The 22229-nt window shown below is 47.0% G+C and overlaps 1 protein-coding gene and 1 long non-coding RNA gene across 9 annotated transcripts in view; one reads left to right on the top strand and one right to left on the bottom strand.

Moving 5' to 3' along the window:
- The first annotated feature begins 801 nt into the window (after positions 1-801).
- The window catches only part of ZNF274 (zinc finger protein 274), a 53739-nt gene continuing 32311 nt past the window's right edge, over positions 802-22229 (top strand). The window contains exons 1-6 of one of the 7 annotated variants that reach the window (XM_077745277.1): positions 802-857; positions 1350-1423; positions 2191-2317; positions 3091-3186; positions 18491-18973; positions 22095-22186. In XM_077745277.1, the coding sequence (XP_077601403.1) occupies positions 1391-1423; positions 2191-2317; positions 3091-3186; positions 18491-18973; positions 22095-22186 (831 nt within the window). In that variant the 5' untranslated portion in view covers positions 802-857; positions 1350-1390. Of the gene's footprint in view, positions 1255-1349; positions 1424-2190; positions 2318-3090; positions 3187-13546; positions 13643-14194; positions 14320-18490; positions 18974-22094; positions 22187-22229 lie in introns of those variants that run through there. The other 6 variants (XM_077745279.1, XM_077745280.1, XM_077745281.1 and 3 more) reach the window with 6 other exon arrangements.
- On the bottom strand, positions 8119-14139 carry LOC144216011 (uncharacterized). Of its 2 annotated transcripts, none has more exons than XR_013330540.1 (4): positions 14049-14139; positions 12938-13125; positions 9852-9948; positions 8119-8730 (listed from the first exon to the last, which is right to left on the bottom strand). It is a non-coding gene; the product is annotated as an uncharacterized LOC144216011 (long non-coding RNA). The 2 variants fall into 2 exon arrangements; XR_013330541.1 differs by having other exon boundaries at positions 14034-14115.

The following is a 22229-nucleotide window of genomic DNA, read 5'->3' on the forward strand; positions in this document are numbered from 1 at the left end:
GGTACAATTAACCCTGCCCTTCTACCCACTTGAGAGGACATTTCAGTCTGATCCTTCTCCGCTCCCTACAACTGGAGGACAGAGCAACGCCTCCTGCACCTCCGCGGCTGGCCGGCCCTCCTTTCCCCACAGGACCCAGGATGTCTACACACTTCCGGCCCTCCCCCTTCTTCCTCCGCTTAGGCAAAGATCCGCATTTAGCACCGCCCCTACTCACTTCCATCCTTTCTGCCACAGCCTCTACCCGGAATTTGAGTGGACTTTAGCTCCTCCTCCCCGCCCGCCCCTCCTCCTCTCGCAGAGCGTGGCTGGACGTTAGCTCCGCCCGCTATATCCTTCCCTCCTGCCCTGTTCCTGCCCCTCCTCTCTTCACGTTAGGTAGGAGTAGCAATTAGCCCCAACCCTCTGCGCCTCAGGCCTTGCGAGCTGTCACTCCTCCGCCCAGGGATGCAGCAATCCTTCCCGCCATTCCAACACCCAACTTTAATCTACTTCCGGCCCACCCCCTCCGCTCTCCTTCCCTTCCCCAACTTCCGGCCCGCCCCACGAGTGGTCGCCCCCGTGGCGGAGCACGATTCTGTCCTGGCCTGCGCCGCTGCTTGGGAAAGTGTTGACGCCCCGCGACCTGGCATATCCGACTCGAGCCCTCCCCCACCTGGACCATTAAAGGTCGCTGGCGAAGACCCTCTTCCGGCCCGCGCGGGCTTCGCCAGCCATCGAGATGGCAGCCAAAATGGCCGCCTCCTGGAAGAGGTCGGGCGGGCGCGCCGCAGGGGTGGCTGGGAGTTGTAGTACGGCCCTGCGCGCTGACGCATTTCTCTGTGGGCCGACGGTCGCCATTGTGCGCCGCGCGCTGGGTGAGTGTGGCGCGAAATCTGCTCCCGTCGGGGGCTGCGCAGAGACGTCCCGAGAACACTTTTCGGAGTGTATGGACTCAACCCCTTCCCCGCCAAGCTCTGGAGCCCAAGGACGGTCTTGCCTGCCGTCTTCAGGCAGCGGGCCAGGAAGGGGCGGTGTGGTCGGGGAGCCGGGGCCCAAAGGGCAGACAGCTCCCTTCGGGCGGTGGCTTAAGGTGGGCTGACCCATTCCGTGCGCGTGCGGACTAGGGAAGGGAGTAACTCCCTCTGGATAAGAAAGATATGAGGACGGTCACCTCTCGACTAGGAGGAAACCGATTCTCCAGGCGTCGGGGAGTAGGTGGAGACGACCCCTCCAGCTCGTTTTTGTAGATGGCGGGTAGACCTGTCATTTCACGTTGGTGGGTCCGCTTCTGGGCGAAGTGGGGGAGGGGAAGGGCCCCTCCGCATAGACCTCACACCCCTCCCACTTCCCAAATTCGACCTTCTCAGGACTGTCTACTCCCACGAGATACGTCGAGGAGGAGGAAGGTATGGCCTCCGGGCTTCCGACGGCCTGGTTTCCTGTGAGTAGAGGCTACTGAGTTTCTGAGTCTACCTCGGAATCTGGGGGTGGGGGTGGCCGGATGGTAGTGAGTTGCCACCTTCCCTTGAGATGCCTTTAGGCTCCGGACCATTTTGGGGAGGATTGAGAGACTGGCTGGGCATTAGAGACTTTGCTGAACCGTAGCAAAACCTCCTACGGAGGAACCGTAGGTTGCCTAGCTTTCCAAGGGAACGGTTAGAGTACAGGTCAGGTTCTGGGGAATTCTAATTTATCCTCTGTATTGGGGATAGGTATTGACAGGTTTAAGTAGGGATTAGGCTCATATTTACATTTCAATAGCCACTTTGGCATCAAAGCTAGAGGGAATGAGAGCTCAATCACTAGGAGAAAACGAGAGGATAGATGGATAGATCCTTGACCTGTGAAGGAAGTAGAAGCAGCCTACGTGGTGGGTGGGGGCTGAAGGCTTGGGTGTGACGATTCAGCCGACAGAATTCTGGAATAGGACGCATAGACGCTAATACCAATATTGGAATCTCCAAGGTAATAAGAAATGGAGAAATCTTCAGAGAAAGAAGAACCCTCTCTGGCCTCACATGTCTGCCCTGCTGTGACCTGAATAGGGTCAAGCTTGGGTTTGCTCAGTTTCAAACACAGAAACACATGAGAGTCTGGAATGCTCTCAGGTCATCTTGTAGACTGCCCTCATGTGCTGGGTCAGCCTTCCCCCTCCTGTCAGCGTGGGTGATGACAGACTCTGGCTGAACAGACACCTGTGGGTTTTAGGAACCAGTGACCTTTGAAGATGTGACCCTGGGTTTTACTTCAGACGAATGGGGACTGCTGGACCTCGAAAAGAAGTCCCTGTACAGGGAGGTGATGCTGGAGAACTACAGGAACCTGGTCTCAGTGGGTAAGGATGGCCTCCATATCAATAAAGATCTGCGCTTTGCAGCACGAATGTGGTGCCTCTGAAGTGTGTGTCTGCTTTGGCTCAGGCTGCAGGGATCAGAATGCAATTGTCAAGGTCCTGGAGTCTGAGAGAGAGGGCTTTCCTTTGTACCTGTAGGGAAAGGGCAACTTCACCAACAGGACTTCTGAAGCCGCCTAGTCCGTCCCTGAGGCCTTGAGTTGCCAGGGAGGTAGGTCTTTCAGGAATGTTTCCAGCTACAGTAGTGGATGCTCATTTTTGTAACAAGAATTCCAGAGGATGTGGGTCAGTGTCCCAACAGTTCAGAAGTATCACTGAAGACTGATCTCTTCCATTTCCCTGTGCTTGGCGTGAACTTTTCCACACTAATGTTAGTGGCTGCATGGCTGTGGGACCCAGCATCATATCCATGTTCGAGGCAGAAAGAAGGGGAAAGGGCAGTCCTGGCTAGTTTTCTCACACCTGCCATATTTAACTTTTTTTAAAAAAAAAAAAAAAAGGCCCTAAGATCCCCAGCTGACGGATTTCCCTTTGTGTCCTGTTGGCCAGAACTGGGTCCCACTGCCATTTTTATTGGCAAGGCAGTCCAGGAAGGCAAGTAGCTGACAAAGGGGATGGGCTGCATTATCATCACTGCTGTAGACTAGAAGTCATGCCCTTGCAGGGAAGAATTCAGGGACAGCTATGTGCCTCAGGAGGAATGCATTTTCTCCCGAACACAGACCCCCAAGCCCTGTCTCTTTTCCCTTGGGCAGAACATCAGCTTTCCAAGCCAGATGTGGTATCTCAGTTAGAGGAGGAGGAAGCGCTCTGGTCGGTGGAGAGAGGAATTCCTCAAGACACCCTTTCAGGTGAGATCCAGGCCCATGGGAGTGCTGGCAGGGTATGGGCTGGTTAGTCAGGGACTGGTGGCTTAGAAACCACGGTGCCGGGAAACCCCCAGATGGGGCGCTGCGATGAGTAGCTCAGACACGCTGAATCAGACTCCTCTCCTCTGGTCCAAGTCATACTGTTTGGCTGAATGAGAACTTGCTACCAGTGGCCAGTTGACTCTTAAGGCCTCCCTTTCCTCTACTACCCTTCCATCACGTGATCACCAGTAACTGGCCAGACTTTCTTTTTTTTTTATAGATGTTTTCATGTATGTATATGAATATATATAGTTTATGACTCAGGGGTGTTCTAATGGATACAAACAGGACTGTTGTATCCATTTTAACAGATGCTATGTAATCCACATTTGACGTTTCCTCTTGATAGTCCTTCAAGTTGTTGCAGAAAACATTGTTGCATTCTTTTTTTTTTTTGTATATTCAAGTTGGATTTTTGTTTTGTTTTTTGCAGGTAGGATTTCTTGAAATAGAACTTTAGAATCAAGATAGAAGCTAAAAATCTGGTAGCAACAGATTGCTCTTTAAAAAATACATATAGTTACTCCGTTACATGAAAGTTCCTTTTTCTCTTCATTGCCACTGATTTTTAAGGATATTTTTCAAGGTTGGCAGATTTGATAGTATGTTCAGTTCATATACTTTCCATGTTTTTCTTTTTCTTTCTTGGAACTCTATAAATTATGGGTATGGATATTACAGATATCCCAAACCAACATTTATCTTCTACCTTTATATTTAGTTTACATAAAGAAGTTATATGATTTAGGTATTTTTCCTTTCAAATCTGTTTTTATTCCTATCGTAGTCATAGAAAGATTTTAAAATAATTTCTTCTACTTCAGGTTTTTGTTTTTGTCTGATTGTTGCACTTAACGAGTTTCTTTGTGTATATGGTATGGAGTATAAGTTCTTTCAACACATTTTCTGACTAGATTCTTCTACTTATTGAAAACACTGTCTTTATTACAGATTAAATTCCCACAGACCTCATTGGGCATAGGCCTTGATCCCTTCTGCTTCATTGATCTTAGTCTGAGTACACAAAATGCTGTACGTATGGTAGTTTTATAAAACTTGGATAAATGATAGTTCCTCTCATTATTTCTGAAAAAAACTGAACTGTTCTCAACCACCTGATTTATGAAATGAACGCTTACCATCAGTTTCTCGGGTTCATTAAGAAAATCCTGTTAGAATGATTGGATTTAGAATTTCTTGACACAGAATTAGTCTGTCTAGTCAAGTTTTGGCACAAGTGTATAAAGGGGGATCTCGTTTCACTGTGCTATGTCAGGCCTTCTGAGTGCTGTTGGGCTTTCACTGTAGTTGCTGTTAATCTACTCGGGTTAATCTTCTTTTCCAGTCTTGTGTAGTTGGTCCAGATGAACCTGTCATGATGCTAAATTCTCTTATTAGCTGTAACAGTCTTAATAGAGTCTCATTAATTTTCTCAGTACAGTCATTTTACCAGCACGTATAAGGGAGAAAGCAATCATATTAGTTTTGTTTTTTTTACTGTTGCCCAATTACATAATGACCATCACAGCTGGTACTTCCAAAACACTGAAGCTGAGAGTGTGAAGAGTGAGTGACCTCAATGGGAAAGTTTCTGGATTTTGACAAGCATGATGCTGGGCTGTGCTTTGATTCAAGTCCATTTTACCTGGATAAAGAAATAGTCATCTAGCCCTTTCTAATAAATGAAAATCAGTAATAGCCCGTTTTGCTTCATAGCCATCCAAAGTGATCATAGGGATTTTTCTCCTTTGAACAGTTAACACAGTGACATAATAAACGTAGAAATGCCCTCGTAACATGCTGCTGGCATCCACTGACAGATCAATATTCATAAATTAGGTTTGGGAGGTGGGTGGATTCCCTTTTTATGTTTATTATCTTTCTCAGTTTTGCAAAGAAAACTTTGGATGCTTTACCTTCCCTTTGTTTTCTATGTTCTAATGCAAATAACATTGGAACTACCTGTTTCTGGTAGTATTCAGCTATGAAATCTGCACCTGGTCCCCATCTTTAGTGATTTTCTTCTGTTTGCCATAACATAGACTGCCATCTCTGAATCTCTGCAGTCTTTTTCTAGATTCTGTTTAGTGGCTCAGCATTAGTAGTTTTTCTTTTCCATACTGAGTCATTCCTTTCATCCTCCACATTGAAAACTTCTCTTCCATCCATTAGCACAGGTCACTAAACTATACATCACCTGGAAGGTCCCCAGCAACACAAGCACTTTGTATCCACCCACTGTGGTGTCTTTTCCCCCTGGTTGTTCCCCATAATCCAGCCTCCCAAAGTCCCTTCCTGTCTTGTGGCTCTGGTTGTGGCAGGTCTGTGTCTCATCCTCCCTGAAGCTCAAGTCCCGTGTCCTGTAATGGCGAACCTTCCAGCCTTGCACTTCTAGATGATCCAGTAATTCCCTGAATCAAGTTGCCATGATGAATTTTGGGCACCTGTGGTGGTGTACATCTTGGGGAGAGCTGGCTTGACAGGTGCCAGGAGATTCTGAGTTGATAACCCAGAGTGAGAGACCATGTGCAGAAAGGCTTATAAGGACATTTTGTTACAGACTAGGCCTAAGGTGCCTGACTCATCTCTCTTCTGTCATGAAGAGTCCTTTACATATCATTTTCCCTCCACTGCCTCCCCTTCTTACATCTCACAAATACTTGTGGAAGTTCTCGTGTCCCATATAGTACACTAAACACTCTGGTAGTAAACTAAAGACCTAACATAATCCCTGACACTGTGGGCTTCGTAATCTAATAGATTATGGCCTCTACAAACAAGTTCCCTAGATGTAACTGTGTAAAGAGAAGTAGTGTTAACTACTGAGAAGGAAAAGAATGTGGTGTAAAGTGGGGGGAAATGAGGAATTACTCTGGAGGAGGTGGTTTGAGGAGCACTGCAGGGGTGAGATTTAAGCCAATTCCCAAAGTAAAAGAATTCTACAGACCTGAGAGTGGTGGTGAAGAGAGCTTCCAAGCACAGAAACCGCATTTGGGGTGACCATGAAAATGAACAAGCTTGGCACATTCAGGGAACACAGAGTTACCGAATGGGCTGGTAGGAGGTAACTGAGGTATACTGACACACAAGTTAGGTTTGGCAGAACACACAGGGCCTCCATTGTGACGGGAGTTTGGTTTTTATCAGGCAGGTGTGTGGTACAGCTTTTCAAGCTCACTCCAGGTGCTTAGGAAGAAAGAACTTGGTAGAGCACGGATGTAAGTAGGGCAGGGAACTGTGGTAGTACTGTCTAGGGAAGTGAGGTTGCCTGGCCAGAGAGTAGCAGAGGGTCTGGGGAGAAGCTGGCATGGGCTTCTCACCATTTATAATGGATTCTCTGGAGGCAGGTGAGTAACGGCCAAAGGAAAGGAAGCTGCCAAGAACCTCTTGCAGGTGAAGGCCTCAGGGATTTCCTGTGGCTATTCTTTGTAATGTATGCATTTACCACATACATTCTTTTTGTATATATCAACATCCAACTTTAAAAGAAGAAAAAAGGAGAAAAATTACTACTCCTGAATTTTTGGTGTTAGTCAATAACAAGGGGAAATCTGGTAAAGGCAAAAACTTTTGAAGGGTAGAATTAGAGGTTTTGTTTTGACTTTTCAAATGTTTATTTCTGAGAGGGAGAGGGCACACATGTGCATAAGCGGGGGGGGGGGGGGGGGGGGGGGGAGGAGAGGATCCAAAGCAGGCTCTGTGCTGACAGCAGAGAGCCCCATATGGGGCTTGAACTCACAAACCGGGAGATCATGACCTGAGCCAAAGTTGGATGCTTAACCAACTGAGCCACCTTTTAAACAGTTTACATGGAACTCCCTAATAGCTTTCACCTAGATTCAAGAGTTTGTGGAACTGTCACATGTCTTGACTGGTTCTGTTAATGAAGTATGAATGAGAAGGGACTGAAAGACATCCAAATAGAGGTTTGGGAAGCCAGCTGAACGCACCTCTCAGGACTAGAGAAGGAGGTCCCAGCAGTGTATAAAGACTTGGGAATCCTAGGTGTTTGGAATGGCATGTTCTATTTACTGTTGGATGAGACCGCTATCTCCAGCAGTGGTCTGTCTCCCATCACTGGTGTAGCTGTGCCTCTCCCTAACTCAGGGGAATGGGTTAAAGTGGAAAGCTCGGCCTTTCTGAGGCAACTCATTTCATATGGCTCTCTAGCTCCACTGGTAGCAAAAACTGCAGCACAGACATTGGTTGAAGTAGAAGGGAAACTGAGTAATAAGTGCCTAAGATAGAGGACATTCATTTTTAAGAAGGTACTGATTTGGGAAGATGCTGTGATGGTTTGGTTAGAAAACTTGAGATATAATCTAGATTTAATCAGTCAAAAAGCAATAGAGTGAAGACACTACATTGAAGATCATGATTATAGGAAAGCCTGTAGGACATTTAACTTGTTTGATGTGTCAAGTAATGAAGCAGGAGAGATGAGCCATACAAATAAACTTCTACAAGGAGATTGTTTTTTTGGGAGGAAGAAAAGAAAATCCTTTTCTAGATTTCATTCATCCTTTGTGTAGTCTGAGAGGACTCACATGGGCTATAAAGCAGACATAGGGGATGTAGAAAACCAGTTGTTTTATACAAAGGATAACTGATTCAAGAATAAGACTGAAAAAAATGTGTTTCATGTGAGAAGGCCTGTTTTCAGCTCTGCCTTTAACTAAGAAGGCTCACATGGGAGGAGACTAACATGCAAAGATCTTGAATAGAGGAACTCATTTTCATGAATTTTTTTGACATGAGAACTCAAACAGGGAAGAAACCCCAGTAATTTGATCATAGCAGGAAAGGCTTCTGGCCTGATTCACTATGACTCGAGAAAACTCCTACTCGACCAAAAAAAGAAACGCAGTCGTATTGAATTTGGAAAAGTTTTTAGACCAAATCATTACATCTAAGAACTCCAAAGCCAAGGGAATGTGACTGCTGTGAAAAGGTTTCTTTCATGCACAGCTCTCATACTCAGCATCACTGAAATCATATTGGAAAGCACCTGAGAATGTAATCACGTCTTAGGAAGGCTTCAGGAGTCATAGAACCCACTGGCAAGAAGCCCTTCAGTAGGAGTCCTCATTGTATTCAACATCAGAGGACTCCTATGAGAGCAGATCCTCAATGTAATCTGTACAGGCAAATCATTAGCCTTCGTTCACACCTTATTTGACAGAACAACAAAACAGAAAACTTACACTGGAGAGAACCACACTGAATAATAAAAATGAAATGTCTCATCCTGTTTTTATACCAGATAAGTCATACAAGAGGCAAATTCTAAATAAAACTTTGATCACATAAGTATATAAATATAGTAAAACAGGTCTTTTTCAACTTTCACTGAACACCTAGAACAAATATAAAACGTAAGAGCAGGCTTCTTTATTTCAGTTTCCCATGTATGTCCCCAGTTGCTAAGACAATGACTCCATCTCTAGCTCAGGAAACTCTTGAGTGAATAAATGGTTGAAGAAACTATAAAAAAAAAAAAAAGAATGTCTTCAAAGAACAGACTATGAAGACAAGGCCAGGCTTTGAAACAAGAGGGTGGGTAAGAGATGATAAGGGGCAATCTTGAAATATATAGTACTATATATTAAGAACTCAGAAAGGCTCACATCCTGGGGAGTGGGTCAAGAGTTTAGAATCTTGAGTGACCATAAAAACATCTTTTGGCAGGAATCCAGCCTAGCAGAGTGTAATAACATACTGTGCAACCTTCATTCAAGAATACCTTCTATGTGACCCTCCACATAATTTGCTCATTAGGACCCATGTAATCTTGCTCCTTTTATCTGGAAACCACTCTGCCTGGTGTCCAAATCTAATATCTGGGGTAATTTCAAGACCTGAAAATGCCTTCGCTATTAATAGAATAAGAAGGAAAACAAATGAACTACACATTTAACTCAAAGTCCTAAGGAAAGAGAAAAGATAAATACAAGACAAATAAGTGAATCAAATGGAGAAGGAAAAAAGAACACAAGAACTAATTTTCTGCAAAGATAGGAATTCAAAACCAGCTTTGATTAAACAGAGAATAAATAAAAGGCAAGCTAAAAACCTATACAGGGAAAAAAACACTACACACATACTCAACAACACATGTAGTCCTCATTGTAGAACTTTGTACAACTGTAACAATGCATGAGCCAGCTTTATGTGCTGCTATGAAAGTCTCCAAGATAAGTGTTTCTTAAATATGTATCTTTGGAATGTATAAAGATATGCAAATGCACATATCATTTTAAAAAAAAATATACACAAGAGCACAAATATATGTCAGCTGGTAATCACAGAATGTAGAAAGTGACAGCCTCCTGAGAAAGAAGTAGGGCGGGAGGGTAACTTTCCATTTGTAGAAGTGTTGCCCGTAACTATGCTGATAAAACGTAAACAGGTACCTCCTTCCTGCTGTGTTACCAGTTCCTGACAGAGCCTGGGTGCCCACTAATTATTTGCTGAGTGTAGGAATGAACAAACAACAAAATGGAAAGATTCCTGAGAAAAGTGGAAGGTTGTCAAAATTGGTCCCAGCAAAAATGTTAAAATTAACTTTTTAAGAACAAAGTGGCCAGCTACTTATTATTACTGACCTGGACAGTGAATATCTTCCAACTTCGTATTAAAAGACCATTTCTATGGAACACGAGCAGTTCAATGACAGGACAAAGGCTGGAATGTTGACAGATTCTGCAAAGTATACATAGCATTGTTGTCACTAAAGCACAAAATGAGAAAAATATTAAAAAGGAAGTATTTATAACTCATAACAACCACCTTAAACTAATCCTCAGAAATAGTTAAATAGAGTTCATCAATGTGACAGATAACAAAGACTAATAGCCTTGGCTTATATGGGTAATACCCAGTTTAACACAAAGATATTAATAGGTTTTTGAAATAGAACCTAAGAATAAATTAAATGGTTAGGAATTGTTTTTTGTTTTTTTGTTCTGAGTTTATTTTGAGAGTGAACTTGTGAGCAGGGGAGGGGCAGAGAGAGAGCGAGAAAGAATCCCAAGCAGGCTCCACACTTGAACCCACGAACTTGAGCCAAACTCAAGAGTTGGATGCTTACCTGACTGAGCCACCCTGGCACCCCAAAATGATTAGGAATTGTTAAGGAATAAATTATTAAGGAATTTCTATTTGAAAAAAAAAAGCGGGATGTAAAATAAGTAAAAGCAATAACTTCTTTTGAGGGCTTAGAAGATCTAGAAGTTAATGAATTCCCTTTTTAAAAAATTTTTTTTAATGTTTATTTATATTTGAGAGAAACAGAGACATAGCGTGAGTGGGCAAGGGGCAGAGAGAGAGTGAGACACAGAATCTGCAACAGGCTTCAGTCTCTGAGCTGTCAGCACTGAACTCAACGCGGGGCTTAAACTCACAGACCGGGAGATTGTGACCTGAGCCGAATTCAGACGCTTAACCAACTGAGCCACCCAAGCGCCCCACGAGTTTCCTTTCTTGACTGAAGTCCTACACCAACATTCCAGCCAGCAGCCACTAGAGAAGTGTTGTTGGAGCCATGACACCAGTGGAAGCAGAAATTCAAGCCTCTGACCTAGTTGGTCTGGGAACGACCAGGCGCCCTCCTACCCTGGGGCCTGTACTCCCAGCTACTGCTCAGGCGCTCAGGTATAAGGAACTTCTTGGCAAGAGCAGTCCTCCCATGATAATTTAAAAGTGGGACACAAATTCCAGTGAAATCTCCTGTAATTGACAGAAATACAGGAAAATCAAGACAGCTAAAAAACTCAAGTCACTTTTTGTTGAATAAATATTTCTTGAGCACCTGCAAAAATACCACAGACTGTTACAGGGGTGGGTCACAGTACTGAACACGATGGTAAGGCCCCTATTTTATGAACGGGCCTACATTCATTTCAGAGCAGCCACCAACACGTGGCTGATTAAGCTTAAACAGACTAAGATGAATTTAACCAGTTCAGTTCCTTAGTCACATTGGCCATCTTTTAGATGGTCACTGGTCAGCTGCAGCTACTGGCTACTATGTTGGATAGGGTAGTTCTAGAACATTTCCTTAAAGAGAGCTACCATAGAAAAGGTACAGAGGTGATAATTAATGAAACAGATGGCAGTCAATGCTGTGAAGAAAAATGAAACAACGGAATATGCTAGCAGGAAGAGGCATGGGTGGGCTGTACTAGTTGAGAAATGGGCAGGAAGACAGTTCTGAGGAGGTGACACTTGCCCTAAGAGCTGAATGGGGAAGGTATCAGCTGAAGGCGTTCAGGAAGACTAGCAGGCAGGGATATGGCAAGTGCAAAGACTTCTAGACAAGGTACACTCTGGCATGTTTGAGGAAAACGAAGATAGTGGCTATGGGAAGCACCCTTTGGTGGAAAGCGTGTAATAGAATAGGGCTTGGATCCCAGCTGCTGTGTTCCCCAGTGTGGCCTTGGACAGAACTCCTAGGCTCTCCCAGTATGGACTTCCTTTGTATAAAGGATAGATGCTATTGCTTACTGGGACTATGGTGTGTAAAGCCCCGGTCTTGGGAGGTCTTCATGTAACTAACCACTGTTATTCGAAGACTTTAATGTTAAGATGATCATCAGCACCTTTGCGAGATCCTCCTCTGGGCCTGACTTTAGGGTTTCTGATGAACAAGAACCAGTTGACATCCTCAGCAGTCCAGTGGGGTAAACAAACTTCAAAGGCAATGCCGTGAGGTGCCCAGCAGAACTGACGAGTGATGAGGAGAGGAGGAGAAAGGGCATAGAGCTGGAGGCATTCGGGACAAGGAAAAAAAGGAACTGAGTGTGCACAGGGATGAGGGGAGCTGAGGTAAGCACTCCTTCTGACCCTGCTCCCCAACAAGATCTTGAAAAGTCCTTGTTATTAGTTACTATTCTATTTGTGGACTGGTAGCCCTAGTATACCTGGTAGTCACTGTTCACTGTGGAACTAAGCACTGACAGAGATGGCTTACCCTGGAAAGGAAGCAGCAGAAAGAGAAGGAAGTTGTACGAGGAGGAAGCAAACATCCTCCCGCAGCCTTTCCTACATGGTATTCCTGGCTTTATGTAACCTAATCACTTAAAAAAAGGAAACTAAGGCCCAGGAGGATTAAGCCCCTTTCCCAGAGGCTGGGTGAGTTTGTAGAACAACCCACCAAACAGATAGTCGCAAGTAAGGGAACTAAATTGCTAAAACTCCACACATACACACACCCCCTATCATTCAGTTGGATTGAAAACCAGTACTTGGGGGGCACTGGGGGGTGCTCAGTTGGTTAAGTGTCCCACTCGATTTCAGCTCGGGTCATAATCTCATGGTTCTGTGAGTTCCAGGCCCACATCGGGGGATCAGAGCCTGCTTGGATTCTTTCTCTCCCTCTCTGCCCTCTGCCTGCTCCTGCTTGCTCTTTCTCTCTCAGAATAAACAAAGATTTTAAAAAGAAAGGAAAATCAGTTCTTGGAGCTGCAGTTGATAGGAGATTATTTTGTGCAGCCCCACAGAGACGAGTGGGTCAGTCAGCCCCAGCCATGCCCCAGTGAGTTGAAGATCCAGTTTCAACTCTGCCAGCTGGTAAACTTAAGAGCTTACATTTTCTCTGTGAAGTAGGGTGAAAGCTTTCCTGACAGCACAGGAAGGGCTTGGGGGATGGTCCAGAGGACCAGAGGACTGCAGTGCCCAGAATGACACTTACCCACCAGCTTGCAGGCTTTGGCCCATCTCATCGACTGCGCAGCACCCAGTAGGAGCTTTGTGATAACCCTGTGGAATATGTGCTGTCTTGAATGGCTGCTACTGCAGGGAGAGCCAGGCTGCGGATCCTCCACTGAGCTCCCAGCACAAGGATGGGCAGAGTTCCCCACATCCAAAACTAGACAGGCTCTAAAATTTAAAACGGTTAAGAGTTAACATTTTTTAATGAGCATTCAATTCAAGCTTTTGAGAAATTGCCCTGGTGTCCTCCAAAGATAAGAGAAGGAACAAAACACACAATCAAGACTAAAGAAGAAAGAAGTAAATTAGAAATGGAGAGGGGACAGGCGTAGAACAAAAATAACCTACAGTTAATTTCTTTTTAAGGGATAAAGTACAAAGTAATCCCCGTGACTAACCAAGGAGTAAAAAATGAAAGTTTTAGAAATTAGAAAGCTGTGAAGGGTTGTGGAGAATGAAGACTTTTAAGTGTTAATGCGTATTACTCAGAATGGTCCCTGTGGTCTAGCAAGGAGCCGCTAGGGGGCGCAATCTCCCACCCCCCCCCCCGGGCCCCCCACCCCACCCCNTCTCAAGGCAGTTTGAGGCTCTGAGAACACTAATTGGAAGGGGGAAATGAATTCTGCGTTTAAATCAAGAATTTGGAGGGGGAAAATGAACCCTCAGAAGTCCGAGGAACAGGAAGGTAATGAAATGCTGAAGACAAGGGTAGATATAAATGTGTTGGAAAGGGCAAGTCCCCAAATAAGATTAATTGAAAAGTTTGTTTAGGGGAGGAGGTCAGAAATGGGAGATCAACGCTGTAGTTATTTTTATCAAGGAAAAAAAGAATCCCTTTAAACCTTGAACTCTTGATCTTACGGTGGTGAATTTGAGCCCCACATTGGGTGGGGATTACTAAAAACCAAGTCATTAAAAAAAAAATCTCTTAAAAAAAAAAAAGAAAAACTAGGAAAGGAGTGACTGGTGATGGCCGAGATTAAAAGCGCGGCCCAGGACGTGTTTTGCAACCCCGAACACCCAAGGCCCGTCCGGGGCGGCGTGCCCGGCCCCACCCATCGCCGGTGACTCCTGACCTCGAGCTGACTCACTTCTCGGAGAGCGCGCCAGCAATTTCCAACACCAGTTAGGTCTGTGAAACCAGTAAGCCGAGGAAACCACAGACGAGCCAAGGTTCGTTCCCTACGGGAACGCAGAGGAATTTAGAATCGGGGACCCCGAAAATGGTTAAGGAATCCGGGCGCTCGCTGCCTTAGGAGGAAGCGACCGCGCTCCTCCTCCCTGCGCCTGTACAAAGGGGAAAAAACTTGCAGACGGGGAAGGTGTGTATGGAAGTTCAAGCTGGGCCGGCGCCGCTCCACGGTGCGTTCACCGTCGCGGGGGGAGGTTGGAGGGTGGCGGGGAGGGGACGGGGGAGGGAACGAGACCGCAGAAGGCAGAGGCCGAGAGCCCAGCAACTCGCCAATGGGTGGCGGTGCGTCCGGTCAAGGCCTGGGTTGGACCCAGAGCCTCAACATGGCGGCTCCGGAAGTCCACGCCGCCAAGGGCCCTGGGAGTTGTAGTGGCCGGGCACCGGGCGCGTGACGCACTTCCGGCCCCAGGGATCGGGCGTGGCCGTGGCGATGTGGGCGGTGTCGTCCGATTTATCCTGTGGGAGGACGGAGATTTCAGCTTCCCGAACGCGAGCGGAAGAGTGTGCTTGTGGCTGCGGCCTCCGCCAGCGCCGCTTTCCCGGACGCTGCGGTGGTGGAAGGCGGGTCTGGCTGCCGGGCGCCGCTTAACAGAGCGGGTGGCGCGCAGCAGCCGCTGTTCTTCGGGTCTTTCCGAGTTTGTGTGTTTGCTTAAACAACACCGCTGCTGCAGTCACTCCACACTAGTAATTTCCTGGCTGCGCTGCTTTACTTAACGTGACAAGAGCTTTCCTGCGTTGTAATGACAATCACACTAAAGCCATCGGGTTTTTTTTTTTAACTTTTATTTATTTCTGAGAGAGAGAGTGTGAGCAGGGGAGGGTCAGAGAGAAAGGGAGGCACAGAATCTGAAACAGGCTCCAGGCTCTGAGCTGTCAGCACAGAGCCCGATGCGGGGCTCAAATCCACAAACCGTGAGATCATGACCTGAGCGGAAGTCGGAGGCTAAACCGACTGAGCCACCCAGGCACCCTAAAAAAAAACCAACGTAATTTTCAATGTGTACCTGGGAATATTTCCGTTTTCTTGAGCGGTGCTTTAGCACTACCTGTGTTTTCCAGTTTTGCTCCGTCCTACACCCCTGCTCAGGAAATGTGTGTTGTGGGAAAAAGACCACCCAAATGAGGACAATGCGGAGGCTGTTTACTCAGCCTACTGTAGCAGGGCGTCCGCCACCATTCCTAGTGTTTGGTTGAGACTGGAAAGTGTTGCAGGATTCTCGCTCAGAGAGTCATGACACCGAGACTTTTCTTTCTAGGAAGCAACTTTATTTATGCCGGCACCGCTCAGTTGGGTTCGTACNTCTGATCATAATAGAAAGGGCCCCTAATTTCCCTCAGCGGCATCTGTTGGGCTCCTCGGTGCGGCCGTAGGGAAGGGCTGTCTTTATTGGCCTGATTCTCTGGTCGCCGCCGTTCAGGAGGTGTATGGGGGATTAAGACTGGTGGTTCNAAATCCCGGACGAGCCCACAGGTAATGTTGCAGGATTCTCGCTCAGAGAGTCGTGACACCGAGACTTTTCTTTCTAGGAAGCAACTTTATTTATGCCGGCACCGCTCAGTTGGGTTCGTACCCAAAAGAACTGAGTGGCCCACATCATATGGCATAGGTTTTTTTATGCATTTTCTATTCCTTTGTCTCCCATATATGGTAATACACATAAACATTCAGTCTGATTAAGTTGTTTCAGTTTACAGGAACATGGGGGATGTAGGCAGCTGGACTCATATCTAGGTGACCTTGAAGTCTTCTTTCTTCTTCAATTTTTTTCTTTCTCCTTAGGGAGGGGTTCCTCCCACAAAAGGAGGAAGGCGTGGGAAGATTATGAGGAAAAAAAGGAAGGTTCTGACTGGAGGTTATTGACTTGGGGATGAAAAAGAGAAATTGGCAGTCAAGTCCTCAAGTTGCGGGGTCAGAGCTCTATTATCATATGTGATTTGGCCTTGTGACACCGAAATCTGACTCCATTTTTGAAAAAGCCTCCGTCTTGAGAGTGAACTAGGCCCGAACCCAGTCCCAGGAAAACCCGCAGGAAGTAAGTAGGCAGCCTGCCCTTAGTTACTTCCCTAGCAACAGCCACAGCCAATCAGTTTAAAAGAGGCGCCTATGTCCCAAGACGTTCCGATTGGCAGTTTGCGTCAGGCCAGATGGGCCGAGCTAATCGGGTACTGACAAGACAGTCTGTGCTAAAAACCAACCTATCAGGAGACTGCCAACCTGGAACGCCCCAAATTCCACTGTAATCACAATAAAAAGCCCTGCGATCACGAGTTCGGGGCTCCATACCATCACCGCTGCTTGGGTTGCATTCGAGTCCCTGCTCGAGCTTGAATAAAGACCCTCATGTGCTTGCATCGCAATCGGCTCTTCGGTGGTCTTTGGGTTCTAGCGACCTGGGCATAACAGCCTTTGTCTCCAGATACTCTTCTCTTGGTGTCTCTACATCAGTATTCCTCTCCAGATAGCTCCCTGAACACGAGTAGATTGACCTGCTGAAAGTCCCAGGGCATTGCCCTGACATTCATTGAGTTCATGCTGGAAGTTCCCTTGCAGGTAGAGTTGTGCTAATCAGGTATATTCAGATCAGCAAGTGTGAGTGGGCACGTTTGCTCTTGACGTCAGCCGAGGCATTTCTGTTTTTATAAACCAACATAAACCCAATTGGAAGTAAACCGTAATCTGTGGTTATTTACATTTTCCAATTTACTTTTTTTTTTAATGTTTACTTTTGAGAGCGAGCAGCCGCGAGCAAGCGGGGGAAAGGGCAGAGAGAAAGAGGGAGACACAATCTGAAGCAGGCTCCAAGCTATCAGCACAGAGATGTGGGGGGCTTGAACCCAAAAACCGTGAGATCGTGACCTGAGCCAGTCAGTACTTAACCAACTGAGCCACCCAAACGCCCTTCTGTTTGCTTTTTTAAAGCTTTCAAGTTATTTAGAATTAGCATTTTGTAGGGCGCCTGGCTGGCTCAGTCGGTTGGACATCTGACTTCAGCTCAGGTTATGATCCCCCAGTTTGTAGGTTCCAGCCGCGCGGTGGGCTCTCTCAGCTGTGCTGACAGCTTAGAGTCTGGAGCGGGCTTTGGATTCTGTGTCTCCCTCTCTCTCTGCTCCTCCCCCATTCATGCTCTGCTCTCTCTCTCTCAAAAATAAGCAAACATTTTAAAAAAGATTTTTAATAATAATATTTCTTGTTAGAGTTGTAGAGTGCTTTCTTATTTCCTGTTGGTTTGTGTCCCCTCCTTAGCATTTCCGGGCCATGTTGGAGTTGTGTTCTTGTGAGTTTTGTGCCAAGAACTTTGAACTTTCCAAGTCATCTTCTTGGCCTCCGTGAAGGCAGGATCAGGTCCTACTCCCTGTACAGGCCTAAAGAGCATCAAAGGTCTCTTCTTAGGCTTCCTTGCCTCTTGCTTCCTTTACCTGCTCTCATATTGAGATATAATTTACATACTATAAAGTTCACCCTTGGAGAGTGTACAGTTCAGTAGTTTTTACTATAATTCACAAGGTCGTGTAGCCATCACTACAGTCTAATTTCAGAACATCTTCATCACCTCCCTGGAAAAAACTTTATTTTTATTAGCCAGCACCCCCTAATTGCCTCAATTCCCTATCTCCTGGAAACCTCGAATCTACTGTTTCAGTATATTCATCTATTTTGGACATTTCATATAAATGGAATCTTACAGGAGGCAGCCTTTGGTGTCTGGCTGCTTCCACTCAGCATAATGTTACGGTTTAGCCATGCTGTAGCACATGTCACTACTCATTCCTTTCTATGGCCAAATAATAATTCCAATCTGTGGATAGACCATATTTTGTTTCTCCATCCTTCCTTTGATGGACATTTGAGTTTCTCTTTTTTGGCTGTTATGAATGATGATGCTGGGAAAATTCCTGTACAGGTTTTTGTACTGACATATATTTTCATTTCTCTTGGATGTATACCTAGGAGAATTCCTGGGTTATAGTGTAATTCTGTGTTTGACTTTTTGAGCACCTGCCAGACTGTTTCGCAGAATGGTACAGTATCCTATGTTCCCACCAACAGCAATTTTTCCACATCCTTGCCAATAGTTGTTACCACCCATCTTTGATAATAGCTATTCTAGTATGAAGTAGTATCTCACAATATGATTTTTAAGTTTCTGTTTAAGTGATCTCTACACCCAACATGGGGCTCAGACTCACGACCCCAAGATCAAGAGTCACATGTTCTTCCGACTGAGTCAGCCAGGCGCCCCTCAGAGTGGTTTTGATTTACATTTCCCTGGTGGCAAGTAGCGTTGCCCATCTTTTCATGTGCTTTTTGGCCATCTCTTTGGCTGTACTTTTGACTTACAGAGTGTCCTGCAGCTCACTTGGACCCTCAATTGGATTCTCTTCCTGCTGGGAATCCCCTGATGAAGATCGAAGTCGTTGAAGTCCTCACACTGAACCAAGAGATAGCTCGTCCCCGAAATGCCCAGATCCGGGCTCTCTATGCTGAAGATGAGGGTCTGAGCCCAGAAGTAGTAGGGGAGCCCACTCAACAGCTAGGCAAGCACGCAGCTGACCCTGAGGCTGCACGCCAGAGGTTCCGGGGGTTCTGCTTTGAGGAGGTGGCAGGGCCCCGTGAGGCCCTGGCCCGGCTGCGGGAGCTGTGCCGCCAGTGGCTGCGGCCCGAGGCGCACTCCAAGGAGCAGATGCTGGAGCTGCTGGTGCTGGAGCAGTTCCTGGGGGCGCTGCCCAGGAAACTCCGGATGTGGGTGGAGTCACAGCACCCAGAGGACTGTCAGGAGGCAGTGGCCCTGGTGGAGGATGTCACCTGGATATCTGAGGAGGAAGGTAAGTGCATTGGAGGGGCGGAGAGGGACACTCCCGTGGGGGCATCTTGGAGGATGGGGGAGGAAGAACTCAGGCTTCCTCGGAAGGGCCAGGGAGGGCCCGTGCCCTCTTCATCTAGCAAAGGGCATCTCTTTCTCCACATGTTCCTGAGTCAGAGCTTCAGTGGTTCCTTGCTGAAGTACCTGCCGTTGCCTGTAGGTCGAGGGATCTGAAAATGGCCTATCCCTGGGCCCATCTATGGAAATGGAATGTCTCAGGCTGCACCTCACAGCTGCTGAAACCACTGGGCCGGGCCTGGGCCTGCTCTCTTTAACCAGCCCTCCACAGGCTTGTGATAGGAGCTAAGGCATAAAACCGCTCACTTTCATCGTTTTGGAATCCTGCTGTGCTAGAAGCCAAGAGAAAATGAGGATTTACTCACAGAGGCACATTCCCAGAATGCCCTTTTTTCAGATTTATTTTTAACATTTATTTATGAGAAAGAGGAGGCACACACAGAGAGAGGGAGACAGAATCTGAAGCAGGCTCCAGGCTTTGAGCCGTCAGCACAGAGCCTGATGCAGGGCTTGAGCCCACGAACAGTGAGATCATGACCTGAGCCCAAGTTGGACACTTAACTGACTGAGCCACGCGGGCGCCCCAAAACTTAATTTTTTAAAGTAATCTCTACACATAATGTGGGGCTCAAATTTACAGCCCCAAGATCAAGAGTCTCATGCTTTACCAGCTGAGCCAACCAGGTGCTCCTCCCAGAGTGAGGGTTGTGAATAAAATGGTGACCAAGAAAGGAATCATAGACTCATGAGCTCAACAAGCCTTAGATCCAACAGCAATGATGGGAACTTGATAAATGAATATTCGTTTGACAGTGATGGGGTTGAGAAGAACCCAAGGGTGCTGGTGGGGCTTCTGGAGGCAAATTGCTTGTAGCCAACACCTGGTGTGGAGTGGCACTCAGAAGGGGGCAGGAAGGATGAGCATCACCTATGAAGGCCCAAAGTGGGAGCAATGACAGTATATTCAGAAATCTGAGAGAAACTGGGTGGGCCTATGGTAGAAGGGAGCAGGGGACAGGGCCGGCAGGGCCCTTGAAGGAGTTTTTATGTTGTCCTAAAGCAATGGTAAGTGTTACTCTAAAGCGGTGGGAACCAGTCCCTGAGCCCTAGGGGCATGTGGCATCGTCTGATTGAGTAAAGATTTTCCAGGTTGAGGGCACCCCGGTGGCTCAGTGGGTGGGAGTTTCCGACTTGATCTCAGCTCAGGATATGATCTCGTGGTTTGTGAGTTCAAGCCCTGCATCAGGCTCTGCATCATCAGCACAGAGCCTGCTTGGGATTCTGTCTCTCCTTCTCTCTGCCCCTCACCTGCTTGTGCTCTTGTGCTGTCTTTCTCTTTCAAAATAAACCTTAAAAAGATTTACCAGCTTGCAGTTTGCTATGGATGGTGGACAGAGAACAAGGGCAAAATGAGAAGCAGACTGGCCACCCAGAGCTGTTACCATGCCCACTGAGAGGTGTGGTGGCTAGGGCAGGAGTGGCAGTGGCGGGGGGCCGGGATAGGAGTGCAGGAGTAGGGTGCGTTTGGGGGTGAGAGTCCATGAAACTTGATTTCTCTCAGGCTGAGTTCCATGGAGCACTTGCTCACTCAAATATGTAACCTCACACAGCAAAACTGACTTTGTGGATGCAATTAATTAAATCGAGGATTTTGAGATGGGGAGGTTATACTGAGTTACTTGGATGGATCCAGTGTAATCACAAGGTCCCTACAGGAGGCAGGCATGCAAGTTAGGGGCAGAGAAGACCTGAGGAAGGGCTGGGAGCTAGGTATTTTAGGTGGCCTTCAGAAACTGGAAACGGCGAGGAACACATTTCCTCTAGAGCCTCAGAAGGAAAGTAGCCCTGCCATCAACTTGATTATAGCGCAGTGAGGTTGGTGGCAGACCTCTGATCTCCATAATCATAGGAAAGCAACTTTGCTTTTAGGCACCATTGTAGTGATTTGTTACAGCAGCAATAGGAAACTGATAGAGGTACCAAGGAGACAGTTGGGGGACTCATGACATGAAAGCCAGTCTTACATTTCACACCTTGGGGCTGAATGAAATCAATTCATATTACAGTGAATGGGGGAAGAGGCCTTCCAGAGAACACTGAGAATCCTATACTGGTAATCAGCAAGTTAGTTGCGACTCTGGTGAATGCCGAGGAGGAGAATTTACTGAAAAAGTCCCAGGGCGATCTAGCTTCAGGCACAGCTGGACCCAGGGGCTCCTGTAGTGTCCTCAGGAATCATCTTCTCTCCTCTGTCATACTTCTGCTGGCCTCTGTTTAGCTTCATCCACAGGCAGGCTGTCTCCATACAGAACCTCCCCGCACAGAATTTCTCTTTCCTGAATGTTTCAACAAAAGCCTCTTTGGCTCTGCTGATCTAGCTGTGGGCCCCGTATTAATCCTGGATCCAATCCTTGTGGCCAGGAGGAAGCGGCAGCCTGGGTCACATTGTGTGTCCCCCTTGATAGCAGGGGTGGGATCATCCTCTTTATGGAAGCCTCTGGACCAGGGACAGATGAGGAGAGTCAGGCATGAAGGAGCTGTGGTTGAGAGGGGCTGGAAGGCCAGGCAGAGCTGTTTTCTAGGATGGAGGAAACTTGATAAAATTCTCATCTGGATGGATGTGTGTTATGAGAGTGGGTCTAGTCCCAGAGGCGAGACAAGGGGTGTTTGCTTCTGAAGAGCGTTGTGAGGCCAGTTGCTGAGGCGAATGGAGAGATGAGGCAGCTGCCTCAGAGGAGGAACTGGGTCCAAGACAGTTCTTATGGAGGGAGTGGGGCCAGGGGTGTCGGCAGCCAAGACACTGGTGCCCTAGTCAGCCCTATGGGGTGACACATCGTGAGCTATCCAGGCGGGATTTGGGCACAGGCTGTGAAGAGAAACCAGAGTGGGACCTGAGCTGGTGGTAAGAAAGGGTGGGCACAGATGCCCTCACAGCAGTCACAGCAGGTACGGTATGAGTGTGTGCTGGCCCCAGGGGTCCCAGAGAGAGACATGGCTGTCACTGCCCCATCCTGGAAGTAGCACCACCGCACTCAGCTGATCCCCTGTGCTGTGTTTCCTCCCAGCATTACCCGCCCAGGACCCCACCTGCTCTCTTGAGACCACAGCTCCTCAGGAAGAGAACATGACTACCTGGCTGGCGAAAGCGCCACCTGAGGTGAGTGGGGGGTGTCACCTTTCTCTTCTCTGGTCACAGTGTC

Source organism: Crocuta crocuta, unplaced genomic scaffold, assembly GCF_008692635.1.
Source record: "Crocuta crocuta isolate KB4526 unplaced genomic scaffold, BGI_CrCroc_1.0 scaffold375, whole genome shotgun sequence".
NCBI lineage: Eukaryota > Metazoa > Chordata > Mammalia > Carnivora > Hyaenidae > Crocuta > Crocuta crocuta.